Source organism: Carcharhinus amblyrhynchos, chromosome 10 (assembly GCF_965287045.1).
Source record: "Carcharhinus amblyrhynchos chromosome 10, sCarAmb.v2.hapA, whole genome shotgun sequence".
In the NCBI taxonomy this organism is placed as follows: domain Eukaryota; kingdom Metazoa; phylum Chordata; class Chondrichthyes; order Carcharhiniformes; family Carcharhinidae; genus Carcharhinus; species Carcharhinus amblyrhynchos.
In genome coordinates, this window is record NC_137333.1 from 1,783,308 (window position 1) to 1,797,830 (window position 14,523).

General features: G+C 42.3%; 1 protein-coding gene across 1 annotated transcript in view; it reads right to left on the bottom strand.

Moving 5' to 3' along the window:
- pcca (propionyl-CoA carboxylase subunit alpha) overlaps positions 1-14,523 on the bottom strand; it is a 337,158-nt gene that overhangs the window by 175,899 nt on the left and 146,736 nt on the right. Inside the window, exons 15-16 of the mRNA XM_080198059.1 lie at positions 6,402-6,470; positions 3,358-3,433 (exon numbers count right to left, since the gene is read on the bottom strand). Of these exons, the coding sequence (XP_080054185.1) occupies positions 3,358-3,433; positions 6,402-6,470 (145 nt within the window). The remainder of the gene's footprint in view (positions 1-3,357; positions 3,434-6,401; positions 6,471-14,523) is intronic.

Here is a 14,523-nt window from a genome sequence, read left to right on the forward strand (position 1 = left end):
ATAACCATTGCAACCTATCCTCTGTCAAAACACTCTCTGATAATAGAGGGGAACATGCCCCTGTCTACATCAATGGGGATGAAGTAGAAAGGGTTGAGAGCTTCAGGTTTTTAGGTGTCTAAATCACCAAGAGCTGTCATGGTCCCCCCATGCCGACACAAGAACATAGAACATTACAGCGCAGTACAGGCCCTTCAGCCCTCAGTATTGTGCCGACCTGTGAAACCAACCTAAAGCCCATCTAACCTACACTATTCCAATATCATCCATATGTTTATCCAATGACCATTTAAATGCCCTTAATGTTGGCAAATCCACTGCTGTTGCAGGCAGGGCATTCCATGCTCTTACTACACTCTGAGTAAGGAACCTACCTCTGACATCTGTCCTATATCTATCACCCCTCAATTTAAAGCTATGTTCCCTCATGCTAGCCATCTCCATCCAAGGAAAAAGGCTCTCACTGTCCACTCTATCTAATCCTCTGATCATCTTATATGCCTCTATTAAGTCACCTCTTAACTTTCTTCTCTCTAATGAAAACAGCCTCAAGTCCCTCAGCCTTTCCTCAATAGACCTTCCCACCATACCAGGCAATATCCTGGTAAATCTCTTCTGCACCCTTTCCAATGCTTCCATATCCTTCTGATAATGCGGCGACCAGAACTGTACGCAATACTTCAAGTGCAGCTGCACCAGAGTTTTGTACAGATGCAACATGACCTCACGGCTCCGAAACTCAATCCCTCTACCTAACACACGTACGTCTTCTTAACAACTATATCAACCTGGGTGCCAACTTTTAGAGATCTATGCACATGGGACACCAAGATCTCTCTGCTCACCCACATTACCAAGTAACTTACCATTAGCCCAATACTCTGTATTCCTGTTACTCCTTCCAAAGTGAATCACTTCATACTTTTCCGCATTAAACTCCATTTGCCACTTTTCACATCAGCTCTGCAGCTTATCTATGTCCCTCTGTAACTTGCAACATCCTTCCACACTGTCCACAACTCCACTGACTTTAGTGTCATCTGCATATTTACTAACCCATCCTTCTACACCCTCATCCAGATCATTTATAAAAATGACAAACTGCAGTGGCCCCAAACAGATCCTTGCGGTACACCACTAGTAACTGAACTCCAGGATGAACATTTCCCATCAACCACCATCCTCTGTCTTCTTGCAGCTAGCCAATTTCTGATCCAAACTGCTAAATCACCCTCAATCCCATGCCTCCATGGGGACCTTATCAAATGCTTTACTGAAATCCATGTACACCACATCAACTGCTTTATTCTCATCCATCTCTTTGGTCACCTTCTCAAAGAACTCAATAAGGTTTGTGAGGCACGACCTACCCTTCAAAAAACCGTGCTGACAATATTCTAATCAAATTATTCCTTTCTAGATGATTATAAATCCTATCTTTTATAATCCTTTGCAAACCTTTGCCCATAACAGAAGTAAGGCACACTGGTCCAGGGTTGTCTCTACTCCCCTTCTTGAACAAGGGGACAAACTTGCTATCTTCCAGTCTTCTATTCCTGTAGACAATGATGACCTAAAGATCAAAGCCAAAGGCTCTGCAATCTCCTCCCTAGCCTCTCAGAGAATTCTAGGATAAATCCCACCTGGCCCAGGGGACTTATTTACTTTCATACTTTGCAGAATTGCTAACACCTCCTCCTTATGAACTTCAATCCATTCTAGTCTAATAGCCTGTATCTCAGTATTCTCCTCGACAACAGTGTCTTTCTCTTGTGTGAATACTGACGAAAAATATTCATTTAGCACCTCTTTGGACTCCACACACAACTTCCCACTACTGTCCTTGACTGGCCCTAATCTTACCTCAATCACTCTTTTATTCCTGACATACTTATAGAAAGCTTTAGGGTTTTCCTTGATCCTACCTGCCAAAGACTTCTCATGTACCCTCCTGGCTCTTCTTAGCTCTCTCTTTAGGTCCTTCCTGGCTAACTTGTAACTCTCAAGCACCCTAACTGAGCCTTCACATCTCATCTTGACATAAGTATCCTTCCTCTTCACAAGCAATTCAACTTCTTCAGTAAACCACGGTTCCCTCGCTTGACCACTTCCTCCTTGCCTGACAGGTGCATACTTATCAAGCACATGCAGTAGCTGTTCCTTGAAAAAGCTCCACATTTCAATTGTGCCCATCCCCTGCAGTTTCCTTCCACATCCCATGCATCCTAAATCTCGCCTAATCGCATCATAATTTCCTTTCCCCCAGCTATAACTCTTGCCCTGTGGTACATACCTATCCCTTTCCATCACTAATGTAAACGTAACTAAATTGTAGTCACTATCACCAAAGTGTTCATCTACCTCCAAAGCTAACACCTGGTCTGTGGTTAACTATAGTCAAGAAAGCCCACCAATGCTACAACTTTCTCAAAAGATTAAGGAAATTTGGCATGTCAGCTACGACTCTCACCAACTTTTACAGATGCGCAATAGAAAGTATTCTTTGTGGATGTATCACAGCTTGCTATGGCGCCTGCTCTGCCCAAGACTGCAAGAAACTACAAACAGTTGTGAACGAAGCCCAATCCATCACGCAAACCAGCCTACCATCCATTGACACTATCTACACTTCCAGCTGCCTCAGAAAAGCAGCCAGCATAATTAACGACCCCACACACCCCGGATATTCACTCTTCCGTTGGGAAAAGACATAAAAGTCTGAGGTCATGTACCAACCAACTCAAAGAAGCTTCTTCTTTGCTGCCATCAGACTTTTGAATGGACCTACCTTGCACTAAGTTGATCTTTCTCTACACCCGAGCTATGACTGTAACACTACATTCTGCGCTTCTCCTTTCCTTCTCTATGAATGGTATGCTTTGTCTGTATAGGGCGCAAGAAAAAATACTTTTCATTGTATGCTAATAAATGTGTCAAATCACTCCCCATTCCAAAAACCCTTGCTGCAAACTTTAAAAAATACAAACGTTGTCCTCTATATTTAATTTTCAGAAACTTTGAAATTTCAGCATGATTTTGGCAAGTACTTACATTTGTAAAACAAAACAAGTGTGCCAAATTTCGAACGCACATTGAGATATCTAATGAGCCAATCCCATGTAAAAACTTCAAAGCTAATTCAGGAGTGCATCTAAATACACAAGTCACGAGAAAGAATAGGCCCTAAGCTAATTGCAGTTCAGCACACAAATCGCCCCTTCTGAATTAGTTAGAGATTTTCATAACATGTTGTTTTAAATAAAACTTGGTATGAAATATTTATTCAATTTGGCTTAATTACGATGCCTTTATGCTGTTTCACTTCCTTTCAGGGCATGCCAGGTTTCCACTTGTTACCTCGAATTACGTAGTTGTCTAGCGCCTCTTGCATTCTTTGTAACGCTTCTGCACGAGTCGCTCCATACGTAACCAACTGAAATAGGAGAGTACAAATGGATTTAAATAAGCTGAAGTACATGTTGTAAGAACCAAAAGTTAAACAAATTTATCTAACCATGGGTTATTCAATTTTTACTCTGCAGATTTGGAAAGATCCAATGAATTGACTTTCTATTCTCCTTGAGCACCATGAAACAAAGCAATGTACTGACATTGAGTATGGCAGTGTACAACTACTTTTATAATGATGTGTCAGTGTCACACTCAGCCCCAGCCCAGTGGCAACTCTGGGTTGGATTTTACCAGGTGCTGTAGTCCTCAGTAGTCCCCAAGTGCCAAGCTTGGCAGACATTGGTGAGGGATTGGGTGGATCAACTGGGGAGAAGAGGGACTTGGGGGAGATTACATACTGTTGGAGGGCAGTGGGACTCTGATAGGTCCATTAAGGAGGGACATCCCTTCCGCCATGAGCCCACATTGGGTAGACTGTCATACTGGGTGCTTGGTATGGGTTTTTTTGCCGCCAGTTAAATTCAGGCATGGCAATGAGGAGGCACCTCATGAAAATTAATCATCCACTTGAAGGCCCAAATTGACCCACTGGCAGGCTACTCAAAACCAACGTCACAGCTGATGAAACTCAGGGGGTGGGGAGGCAGGGACAGGCAGCAAGGCAGCTGCCTGCTGGATTTTAGGTGCTCTTCTGATTACAAACCCGCTGGTGGGGAGGTGTAAATCCAGCGCTCTGACTCAAAACGTACAAGTCCCATTCCAGGAACTTCAGGACAGAATGTTGGCTGACACTCCTGGTGCAGCACAAAGGGAATCTTCCTGATGAGATTTTAAGTCAAAATTCCACCTGTCCTCGTGGATGGAGATACAAGACCCAACTGCACTTTTTTTTAAGTTTATTTGTTAGTGTCACAAGTAGGCTTACATTAACAGTGCAATGAAGTTACTGTGAAAATCCCTAATCGCCACACTCCGGAGGGAGAGTTTAGCATGGTCAATGCACCTAACCAGCATATCTTTCGAACTGTGTGAGGAAACCACAGCACTTGGAGGAAGCCCATGCAGACACAGGGAGAACGTGCAGACTCCATACAGACAGAGACCCAGGCCAGGAATCGAACCTGGATCCCTGGCACCATAAGGCAGCAGTGCTAACCACTGTGCCATCGTGCCACAAAAGGGCAAGAGTATTCTTTCCACTTTTCCAGGAACAACACAGATTACTCAATCACCAACAGTAAAACAGATTATCTGGCCAATATCTCTCTGCTGTTTGTGGGATCTTGTGTGCAAATCTGCTGCTATGATTGCATTATAAGAGTAATTTCACTCCAAAGTGCTTCATTCGCTGTAACGCGCTATGGGGCATTGTGCAGTTGTGAATGACAATATATAAACCAGTTATGGAATCAGCCCTCTGTTGCAGTGGTCCTACAAATACCTTCCATGGTGGTGAATCTCCAAGGAGAAATGTCATTATGGTGACATGATAGAAATAAACACTTAGTCCCCGAAGGTTACCTTAGCAGCAGGAAGAGTGTGGCCCACATTTTACAGCCCAGCCCTCCTGCCACTGCGATATTCCAGCCCCACTGAGAACCAATGGACTTTTGGCTTGCCTGCTGCTTCCCCCATCAGATCTCACTCTGTCAGGTCCAGAAAACCCAGCTTAGAATCCAAAATAGAGAGGCTGCACCCGGGGTATTTCGTTCTAGGATTCAGCCTAAGATTGGCTTATTTAATTTTGTTGCAGTACATAAAGGGTAAAAAGGCACATCATTCTAAATTCATAATTCACATTACCTCAGTACAATTGTCTGAAATTTATCTTGGTGTCTGAGCAAGTAAAACAGTCTCTAGAGTTCACAAAAACCAAGACTAATTGAAATGTGGAAGCTACAAATATCCATGGCTTAACAGCAAAAAAAGAACAATTACAGACACAGATTTACAGGTGCCATGTTTACAATTGAGAGTAAAATGCTGGTTTACCTGTCATTACTCTCTGAAAGAGTCGATTCAGACTCAATGGGCTGAACTGCTTCTTTCTGTGCTGTACTGAACTATTCTATATCATGCTAATTGTCACTATTTTCTGATCTTTCATTTTATTTCAATCACAGACCAGGAATATCACCTGGGAGAGGGGATTATAAAGGCAGAATTACTTTAAACTACTGCATGCATTACTTCACAATTAATCAGATCGGTGCATAGGAGTCAAGTCAGTTGGTGTGGTATCAGCTAGGGTAACAGACAGTAACAATTACCTTGCATGGTGGCACAGTGGTTAGCACTGCTACCTCACAGGGCCAGGGAGCCGGGGTCGATTCCCGAGACTTGGGTCACTGTCTGTGTGGAGTTTGCACGTTCTTCCCATGTCTGCATGGTTTTCCTCTGGGTGTTGTGGTTTCCTCTCACAGTCTGGTTTGGCGTATTGGCTCGAACAGGCGCCAGGGTGTGGCGACCAGGGGGATTTCACAGTAACTTCATCGCAGAGTTAATGTAAGCCTTACTTGTGACTAATAAATGGACTGTACTTGGTGAAAATCCGCGTTCATGATCAATGCTGTGAAGGTGCAGGTGTACCGTTCTACTCTGAGACACCACAGTGAATTCAATCACACTTATCAATATGGATACAAATTGCTTTTGTTAGAAGCGTGTTGGCAAAGCCTATTTAGAAGATAATTTAAATCATCACTTCTGCCACATTCCTGAGAACTTGAATTAAGGCCGCTTGATATTTTCGGTTTCGTTTTACACGGCTTTATCAATCTCTTTAGCCAATCTCTGCAGAAAACGTAACAAAGAACACTCAGGTGATTTTCTCATTTGGATACCAAGGTGTGCATGCGCAGATATGTATCAGTGGCCATCTTTACCACCACCTTGTGTCAGCAGGAGACACCATGCTGTAAAGGGCACACCACAATTCCTCACCCAAAAGTCACACATTTAAAAAGCTATAGCATTAAAAATGTACTTGCTTTTGATATCATTGGATCGTAATAGATACTGATGTCACTTCCTTCTTGAATGCCACTGTCTACTCGGACCTAGTGAAAAGAAACAACTTCAGATTGATTGGAACACGCGCTCAAATGTTTGCCGCAAAGTTTCATAATATTTACATACCATAAGAAAAATACATGTTACATTACTAACACACCGTAATACAAATCATTACGGGCAGACCTTTACTAGAAGCTCCTTAGACTGTTGAGCATTCAAAGTTATTAATTCAGCACCATATTCCTTCACTCTTAACAGTACAACAGTTATTCATGTAATGCCCCCAGAGAGATGACTGTTTACACAGCTTTCTTCCATAATCTACGAGACATCCAGCCCATAGTCCCACGAAACAGTATTGCCATGGTATATAGCCCAGGAGTTTGGTTTATCGAAAATAAAGTAAACATGCTGGAAATTCTGGTTTGCTTCGCTGTTTGGCTTCATTAGCGTTATATTGGGATTAGTCGTATGAAGCATTTTTAAAATCAGCTGTTCCTGGGGCATAAGTTTGTATTAAATTGCTCACGTCAGGATAAAACCTTCAAAGTATTTAAAAACTAATCAAAAAATCCAAGACAGATAGAAACATCCCAGGGAACTGGAAAACAAGAAGTAAGTCTTAGCTGTTGGAACAGCAGGGCTCCAAGAAACAGCACCGCGACAAAACAAACCCGAGAAAGCATTCATAGATCTTTACTGGGGCCAGAAACCTTCATCATAAACAGCAGCAGCAGCAGCACATCTGTTTGCAACGAGACAGATACAAGATGGTCACTCAGATGCCTGCTCCAATTATTAATATTTTAATTTAGGTGATTGTCAGAGGGGGATTAAAATGTAGATTTTCTGGTCTACTGCAGTCAGAGCCTGCTACAAAGACATCTTTATTTTCAACGCAGTGAGCAGCACAATTGACTGAAGCTAGTTCAGAAAACATGTAGGCTGGCTTCAAATCAGCTTAATTTGCATTTCGGCCCCTCGGTTCAATTTTTAGCGTTTGCGTTTGTTAGTCATGAACAGATGGACAATGGTGTACATTTTTAAAATCTGATTTATTATTAGCATACTGTGAAGAGTATTGTTTCTTGCACATTGTAGAGCCAAAGCATACCGTTCATAGTGTACATAGGGGAGAAGGAAAGGAGAGGGTGCAGAATGTAGTGTTACAGTTATAGCTAGGGTGTATGGAAAGATTAACTTAACATGAGGTAGGTCCATTCAAAGGTCTGATGGCAGCAGGGAAGAAGCTGTTCTTGAGTTGGTTGGTACATGACCTCAGACTTTTGGATAATTTTTCCGACGTAAGAAGGTGGAAGAGAGAATGTCCAGGGTGCGTGGGGTCCTTGATTATACTGGCTGCTTTGCTGAGGAAGCAGGAAGTGTAAACAGAGTCAACGGGAGGCTGGCTTACTTGATGGACGGGGCTTTGTTCACAATCCTTTGGAGTTTCTTGCGATTTTGGGCAGAGCAGGGGCCATACCAAGCTGTGATACATTCAGAAAGGACGTTTTCTATGGTGCATCTGTAAAAGTTGGTGAGAGCCGTAGCGGATATGCTAAATTTCCTTAGCCTTCTGAGAAAGGACAGGAAAGGTCCTCCAGTTGATCTAGTTTTCCCCAGACAATTACGTCACAGAATGTATCACAAAAGTTCCACCTCAATCAAAAGCCACGTAACAGTCAAAGTAATGCCTGATTGAAGGCAGGTTGGTTTCAGAATTGAACGTTCACTACTCAGTACCACGCCCTCAACTTCAACTCATAATCAGAATGTGCCTGTACTCACTGCTCCAATTTCCACACTAGATGGAAGGTGGCTGCAGGATTGAAAGTCAGATGCATTTTTCGAAACATGAAAAAATTGTTCAAGTCATTGTCACCATGCAAAAGTACATCTTCAATTATCACAGCCCATGGCCAAGGGCTTCCAGTTCAACTGGAATTCGCTCTCTCTTCGCTGACCCATCAAACACTCTCAGGGCATGCACAACACAGGGTTAGATACAGAATAAAGCTCCCTCAACATTGCCCCCATCGAACACTCCCAGCAGAGAGTGACGAAGTGGTATTGTCACTGCACACTCCAAAGACCCAGGGTAATGCTCTGGGGAGCCAGGTTCAAATCCCACCATGGAAGATGGTAGCATTTGAATTCAATAAAAATCTGGAATTAGATGTCTAATGATGATCATGAAACTATTGTCTGGTTCACTTTCCTTTAGAGAAGGAAATCTGCCTACTGCCTTACCTGATCTTGTAATTGCCCCCAAATAGCCTATCAAATTACTCAGTTCAAGGGGTGGGCAATAAATGCTGGCCTAGCCAGTGACACCCATAAAATATCCTGGTCATTCACTCCAGCCTGGCTGCCAATCTGTCCATGACAGTAACGATAGGAGTAACCACCACACAGCCCTTGTGCAAATGACACCCCGTCCTCGCACTGAAGATAGCATCACACAACATATGGTGGAGGGTATCACTGTGCTAAGCCTCCATGAAGCACTCTGGGTCAGCAGCAAGATTCACTGAGGGGACTCACTAAGGGCCCCCCTCAATAGCACCTTCAAAACTCACAACTGCTTTCATCTTGAAGGTCAAGAGCAGCAGACGGATAGGAACACCATCGCCTGGAAGCTTCCCTCCAAGCAACTCACCATCCTTCATTGTTGCTGGGTCAAAATCCTCCATCCTGTGGTGCATCTACACCACATGGACTGCACAAGTTCAAGGAGGCAGCTCACTCCAACCTTCTCAAGTGCACTTAGGAATATATATCAAGATGGTGCTGGAGCAAGACGGCTTCTTGCAAGCTGTGCTCAGTGTAACTTCTAATTCTATCTTGTACTCTCGTTCTATACTTACAATCTGCATTCTCTCGTTTCCTTCTCTATGAGTGATATGTTTTGTCAGTATACTGCGTGAGAAACAATACTTTTTACTGTATGTTGATACATGTGACAATAATAAATCAAATCAAATCAGTATGGGCAATAAATACTGGCCTAACCAATGAGTCCCAAATCTCATGAATTCATTAAATAAATAAATGCATTATAATGATCCCTTTACACCATCCTGGGGAGATTCAATGAGTTAAGTCAAGTAAAACTCCCAATATATTATCCCATCAAATAGTTCCAAGAGAATTTGATTAATTGTCACATGTGTTGACATACAGTGAAAAGTATTGTTTCCTGTGTGCTATACAGACAATACATACCGTTCATAGAGTACACAGGGGAGAAGGGAAAGAGAGGGTGCATGATGCAGTAAAGAGAAAGATCAGCTTAATATATGATAGGACCGTTCAAACGTCTGATAGTAGCAGAGAAGAAACTGGTCTTGAGTCGGTTGGTACGTGACCTGAGAATTTTGTACCTCTTTCCCAACGGAAGAAGATGGAGGAGAGTATGTCTGGGGTGCATAGGGTCCTTGATTATGCTGGCTGCTTTTCCGAGGCAGCAGGAAGTGTAGACGGAGTCAATGGATGGGAGGCTGGCTTGTGTGATGAGCTGGACTTCATTCACAACTCTTTGTAGTTTCTTGTGATCTTGGTCAGAGCAGGAGCCATACCAAGTTGTGATACATCCAGAAAGGATGCTTTCTATGCTGCATCCATAAAAATTGGAGAGTGTAGTAGTGGACATGAAGAATTTTCCCAATCTTCTGAGAAAGTAGAAGCACTGGTGGGCTTTCTTAATGGTAGCGTCAACATGGAGGGACCACCAGGCTCTTGGTGATCTGAACACCTCAAAACTTGAAACTCTCGACTTCATCACCTTTGACAGAAGCATGTCCCCCTCTACACTTCCTGATAGTCGATAACTATCTCCTTCGTTTTACTGACACTGAGGGAGAGATTATTGTCAATGCACCATTTCACCAGATTCTCTATCTCTTTCCTGTACTCTGCCTCATCATTGTTTGAGATCCGGACCCACTACAGTGGTGTCATCAGCTAACTTGAAAATGGAATTACAGCGGAATTTGACTTCACAATCATAAGTGAAGAAGTAGAACACGGGTTAGATGTACAGTAAAGCTCCATCTACACTGACCCATCATACCCTGCCAAAGCAGGTGTCTTGGATTCATTATATAGCTCTGTTTACAATATTCCAATGATAAACCATTTGGGGGGGGGGGGAAAGTAGGTTATATTAAAAAATTCATTGAGAGTTCAATCTTTGTAATGATTTGCAAGTGTGTAACTTTTCGGTATTTCTGTAGATATGAAGGAGGTGCAGGCTCCAATAGTGAATATTTTTGGCTTGTGAAATTAAAAAACTGATGTAACAAGTTTTCAGTATCTATCAGAATTAAACAGTTCCTTTTAGTCAACCCTTCGAATTTAAATTTGAAGTAAGCAACATTCACTGACGTGATTTAGCGGCATACTTTATTCACTTATTCTAGTTAAAATTGCTACTTTGCTTCCAAAAAACTCAGAGGGGAACGAAGAAGAAATGATTCGGAGTTATTTCTGATTCTCATCAGAAGTATAGTGATTCACACAGTCCTCTTCTCACTGTCCGAGTTGGTCTTGGTATTCCCGACATGGATCCTGCCCACCAGCTGGCGGGAGGCCCAGGTCACTTTGGTAATGGAGGCTTGACTACATTGTGCCTCTCAAGCACTTCTTGACCTTCCTGGGGATTTAGGATCCCATTGGTGGAGCAACTCCCATCCACTGGGATTCGCCGGCCAATCAGAAACTGGGAGCTCTCCAATACAGACAACGCCTCCAGGAATGGCAGCTGAGGGTGCTACTACAGTAAGGCCTTCATCTCGATGGAATGAATGGCCTCCTTCTGCACTTGTAGGGATTTGAGGACGTAAGGCGATAGTAGGATAAATGACTAAAAACCTAGTCAAAGAGTTAGGTCTCGTATAGATGCATAAAGGAGAAAAGGGATGTAGGCAGGTTTAGGAAGGGAATTTCAGGGCTTAGGGCTCAAGCAGCTGAAGGCATATGCCACTAATGGTGGAGCGATGGGAACTGGGAATGTACAAGATACCAGAATGGGAGGAAAGCAAAGATCTCAGTGACCTGCAGAGCGGGAGGAGGTCACAGAGATGGGAAGGGGTGTTGCCATGGTAGGATTAGAAAACAAAGATGGGAATTTAAAATCAAGGTTTGTATTTCAGGAACCTATGTAGGTCAGCATACAAATAGATGTTGGAACTGGGTGACGTGATGATCTTTGACTTGGAAGCATCACAGTAATCAACTGTCCTGTATTTCATGGTAATGTCTTACTGTGCCACATCACCCCGCATTTCCCTTATTTCTAGAACAACTTGTAGGAGAGAGCCTGGAAATCTCATCTTGCCATTGCCCTTTGTTTAGTTTTGATTTGCACATGGCTCTTGGTCACCATAGGGAGTTATGATCACCAGCATTCCCTAACCCAATCCCACAGTCAAAATATCCCTTATTTTATTCCAAAAGTGTTGCTATCCTGACAATAAGGAGAATTTGAAATTTCTTTATAATGTCTGTGGAATTGTTTTTATGACTGTTTGAAAAAGTACATTCACAGAGGGAACAATCATAATTTTCTTGGACAATAAGAAAAACTGGGCTGTGAACTGATGACCCTTAACCTGGAAGCAGTACCAAAAGGATGGAAGTTAAGAAAGAAGGTGTGTGTCCAGACACAAGGGAGAGCTGCAGACACAAGGGAGAACTATAGCGGAAGTGCTGGAGATTGAATATAATCAGCGCACAGATGCAGACATAGAGAAAGTAATCAGAGACAGAAAGAGGAACATTGAATTCTTGTGATGAGAAAAAGCAAATCACTTTCATGGAGAGGTTAGTTTTCCTGTTTGCCAGAAAGGAAGATAGGAGCCCTTGGGATATTGTGTGAGCTGGCTAAAAAGGTCTAAAATCTAGAAAGCTGTGTGAATAGCTCAGAGAGGCCAAAGAGCTGGGATTTTTCCGAGAGAGGTCAAAACGGGGTACTATTGATAGGTCGGTTGAAAAGCAACTCCAGAAAGCTATATCATCAGGGCTGTCGTGCCCGAGGGAGTAAAGGTTCACAGAAGTGTGCATTGCTGATCATACTCATGAAATTCAGGGATGAAAGCTGTTGTCAGGTAGAACTTCTAAGCTTCCCCGTATATAAACACAGCATATTGTGTAGCTATGTAATGTCATACATGTGAAGGGGAATGCTTGTTATTTTAAGACATTTCCCTGTCATATCTATTTAAAGTGAAATTTACCTTTCTATTTAAAGCAATATTTGCTCGTTGACTTATGTTTAATAAGTGCTGGTTCTGATCCTTGTTAAAGTAAAGGTAGCAAAAAGTGAAATCTTGTTAGTAATTTCTTCATTTTGAGGTCATTCAATAAATTTAGTTATTCTGGTTTACGATTTGCCCACAGGGATGGTAAGTATGAGTTAGGGTATGAGCAACAAGTCACATTTGGTCTCGATAAACAATAGTGACTGTACTACAGCTCTGATATCATTGCCACCAACCTAGCTAACAGCTGAAATTTTCCTTTCCAATGCAGATTTCCAACTTTCTGTACAACAATAAATCAAATTAACGAAAACACATTAAGAAGTACAAGTCACCACAAGTTAGATGAAAGGGTTGGGACATCTGAAGCTCTATGCATTACTAAGGCTCCATTATAAAGTCCTTTGATCCTGAAAAAGTGATATGGGCTACAAGCTCTTTCTTCCACCTCACTCTGACATTTTTGTTTTAATTATTAGTGTGTTCTGTAATATTTGTTATTAGGCTGTCAGTTTTTAGCCATTGGAAAACCCTCTCCAAGAAGAAAAGCATACCAAAAATGTTTGTGTAGGAGTAACCACTTGGCTTATACTCTGTGCTAAATTCCAAGATTGCAACTAATATTTAAATCAATGGCAAGGTCTCCCCACCTTCATTTTTGGCCTAAGTACCATAATAACCACACAGTATTGAAACTCGCAAAGAAAATGCTCCATCTGCGAACAGATACAAGTTCACAAACAATCAAGTGGAGGGCCCAAATGGAAGACTCTCACTGACCACCAGAGACAAAGAAGAAAGTCATAGACAAGTCAACAGTTCAAACTGCACCGTCATTCCAGAAAGGAAAGGATAGATTGGCACAGATGTACTACCGACAGTGATGCTGCAGGATTGTTCTACTACTCCCCCAATCTCAGTGTTCAAAATGTTTTCCACTCATCAGGAATGAAGGATAATGTCTGACTGAAAGACATCATGAATATGTTATTCTGTTGGCAGGATAGTTGGAAGAACTGCTTCAGCATTCTTAGTCCGCATTCGGGCCACTAATTCACTAAAACTTTACACTTTAACAAACGAAAAGGGAAGAACTGGATATGACCAACAAGTTGTGAAAAAAAACTTAACTGTATCGTCCACTCAGCTACTTGTCAAAACCCCTCACGTGAAAAATAACTGTCACGTTACTGATACAAAACAGAATGAAGATAACACAAGAGCAGAACAAATGTCAGATTCCACGCAACATAATCTGTTCAGCAATGTTCCAGAGCCTCAAGCGTAATTAAAAATTCTGCTTATCGGTACCCTGACGAGCAACGTGAAGCTATCAGGCATCTCTCCACCCTTCATTCTCTATTCACCTCTCCCCTAAGCACTACTCCCAGTTTGCCTTGTCTACCTGACAAGTGACAGAACAATCTGATTAAATCTTTGCAGGAGGAGGGGGCTTGTGGGCCTCCATGACAGGCCAAAAGTGATCACCATGGAGATGCATAATTACAGCTGTCAACAGCATCTACGATCCCGCTGGCTTCAATCTGATTGCTCCCTGCAATAATGATAGACAAAGCTTAGTGTGTACTCCCTTGCACCCAATCGCGTTATCTGTTCCTTGCTCCATTTAGCTGACATGCAACATTCACACAAGCAAATAACAGCAGTAAGCATAACATTTAAGGCATTTTAATTGTTTTTTTTCCTTTATGCTGATGTCTTACAAGCGTAAGTGTTATTACATAAAACTCCTGCTGCAGCATTAATTGAAGGAGGATTTGGTGGGACAAGAACAGTAGGGGGTAGAATATGTCCATTATCACTTGTAATTTCAACA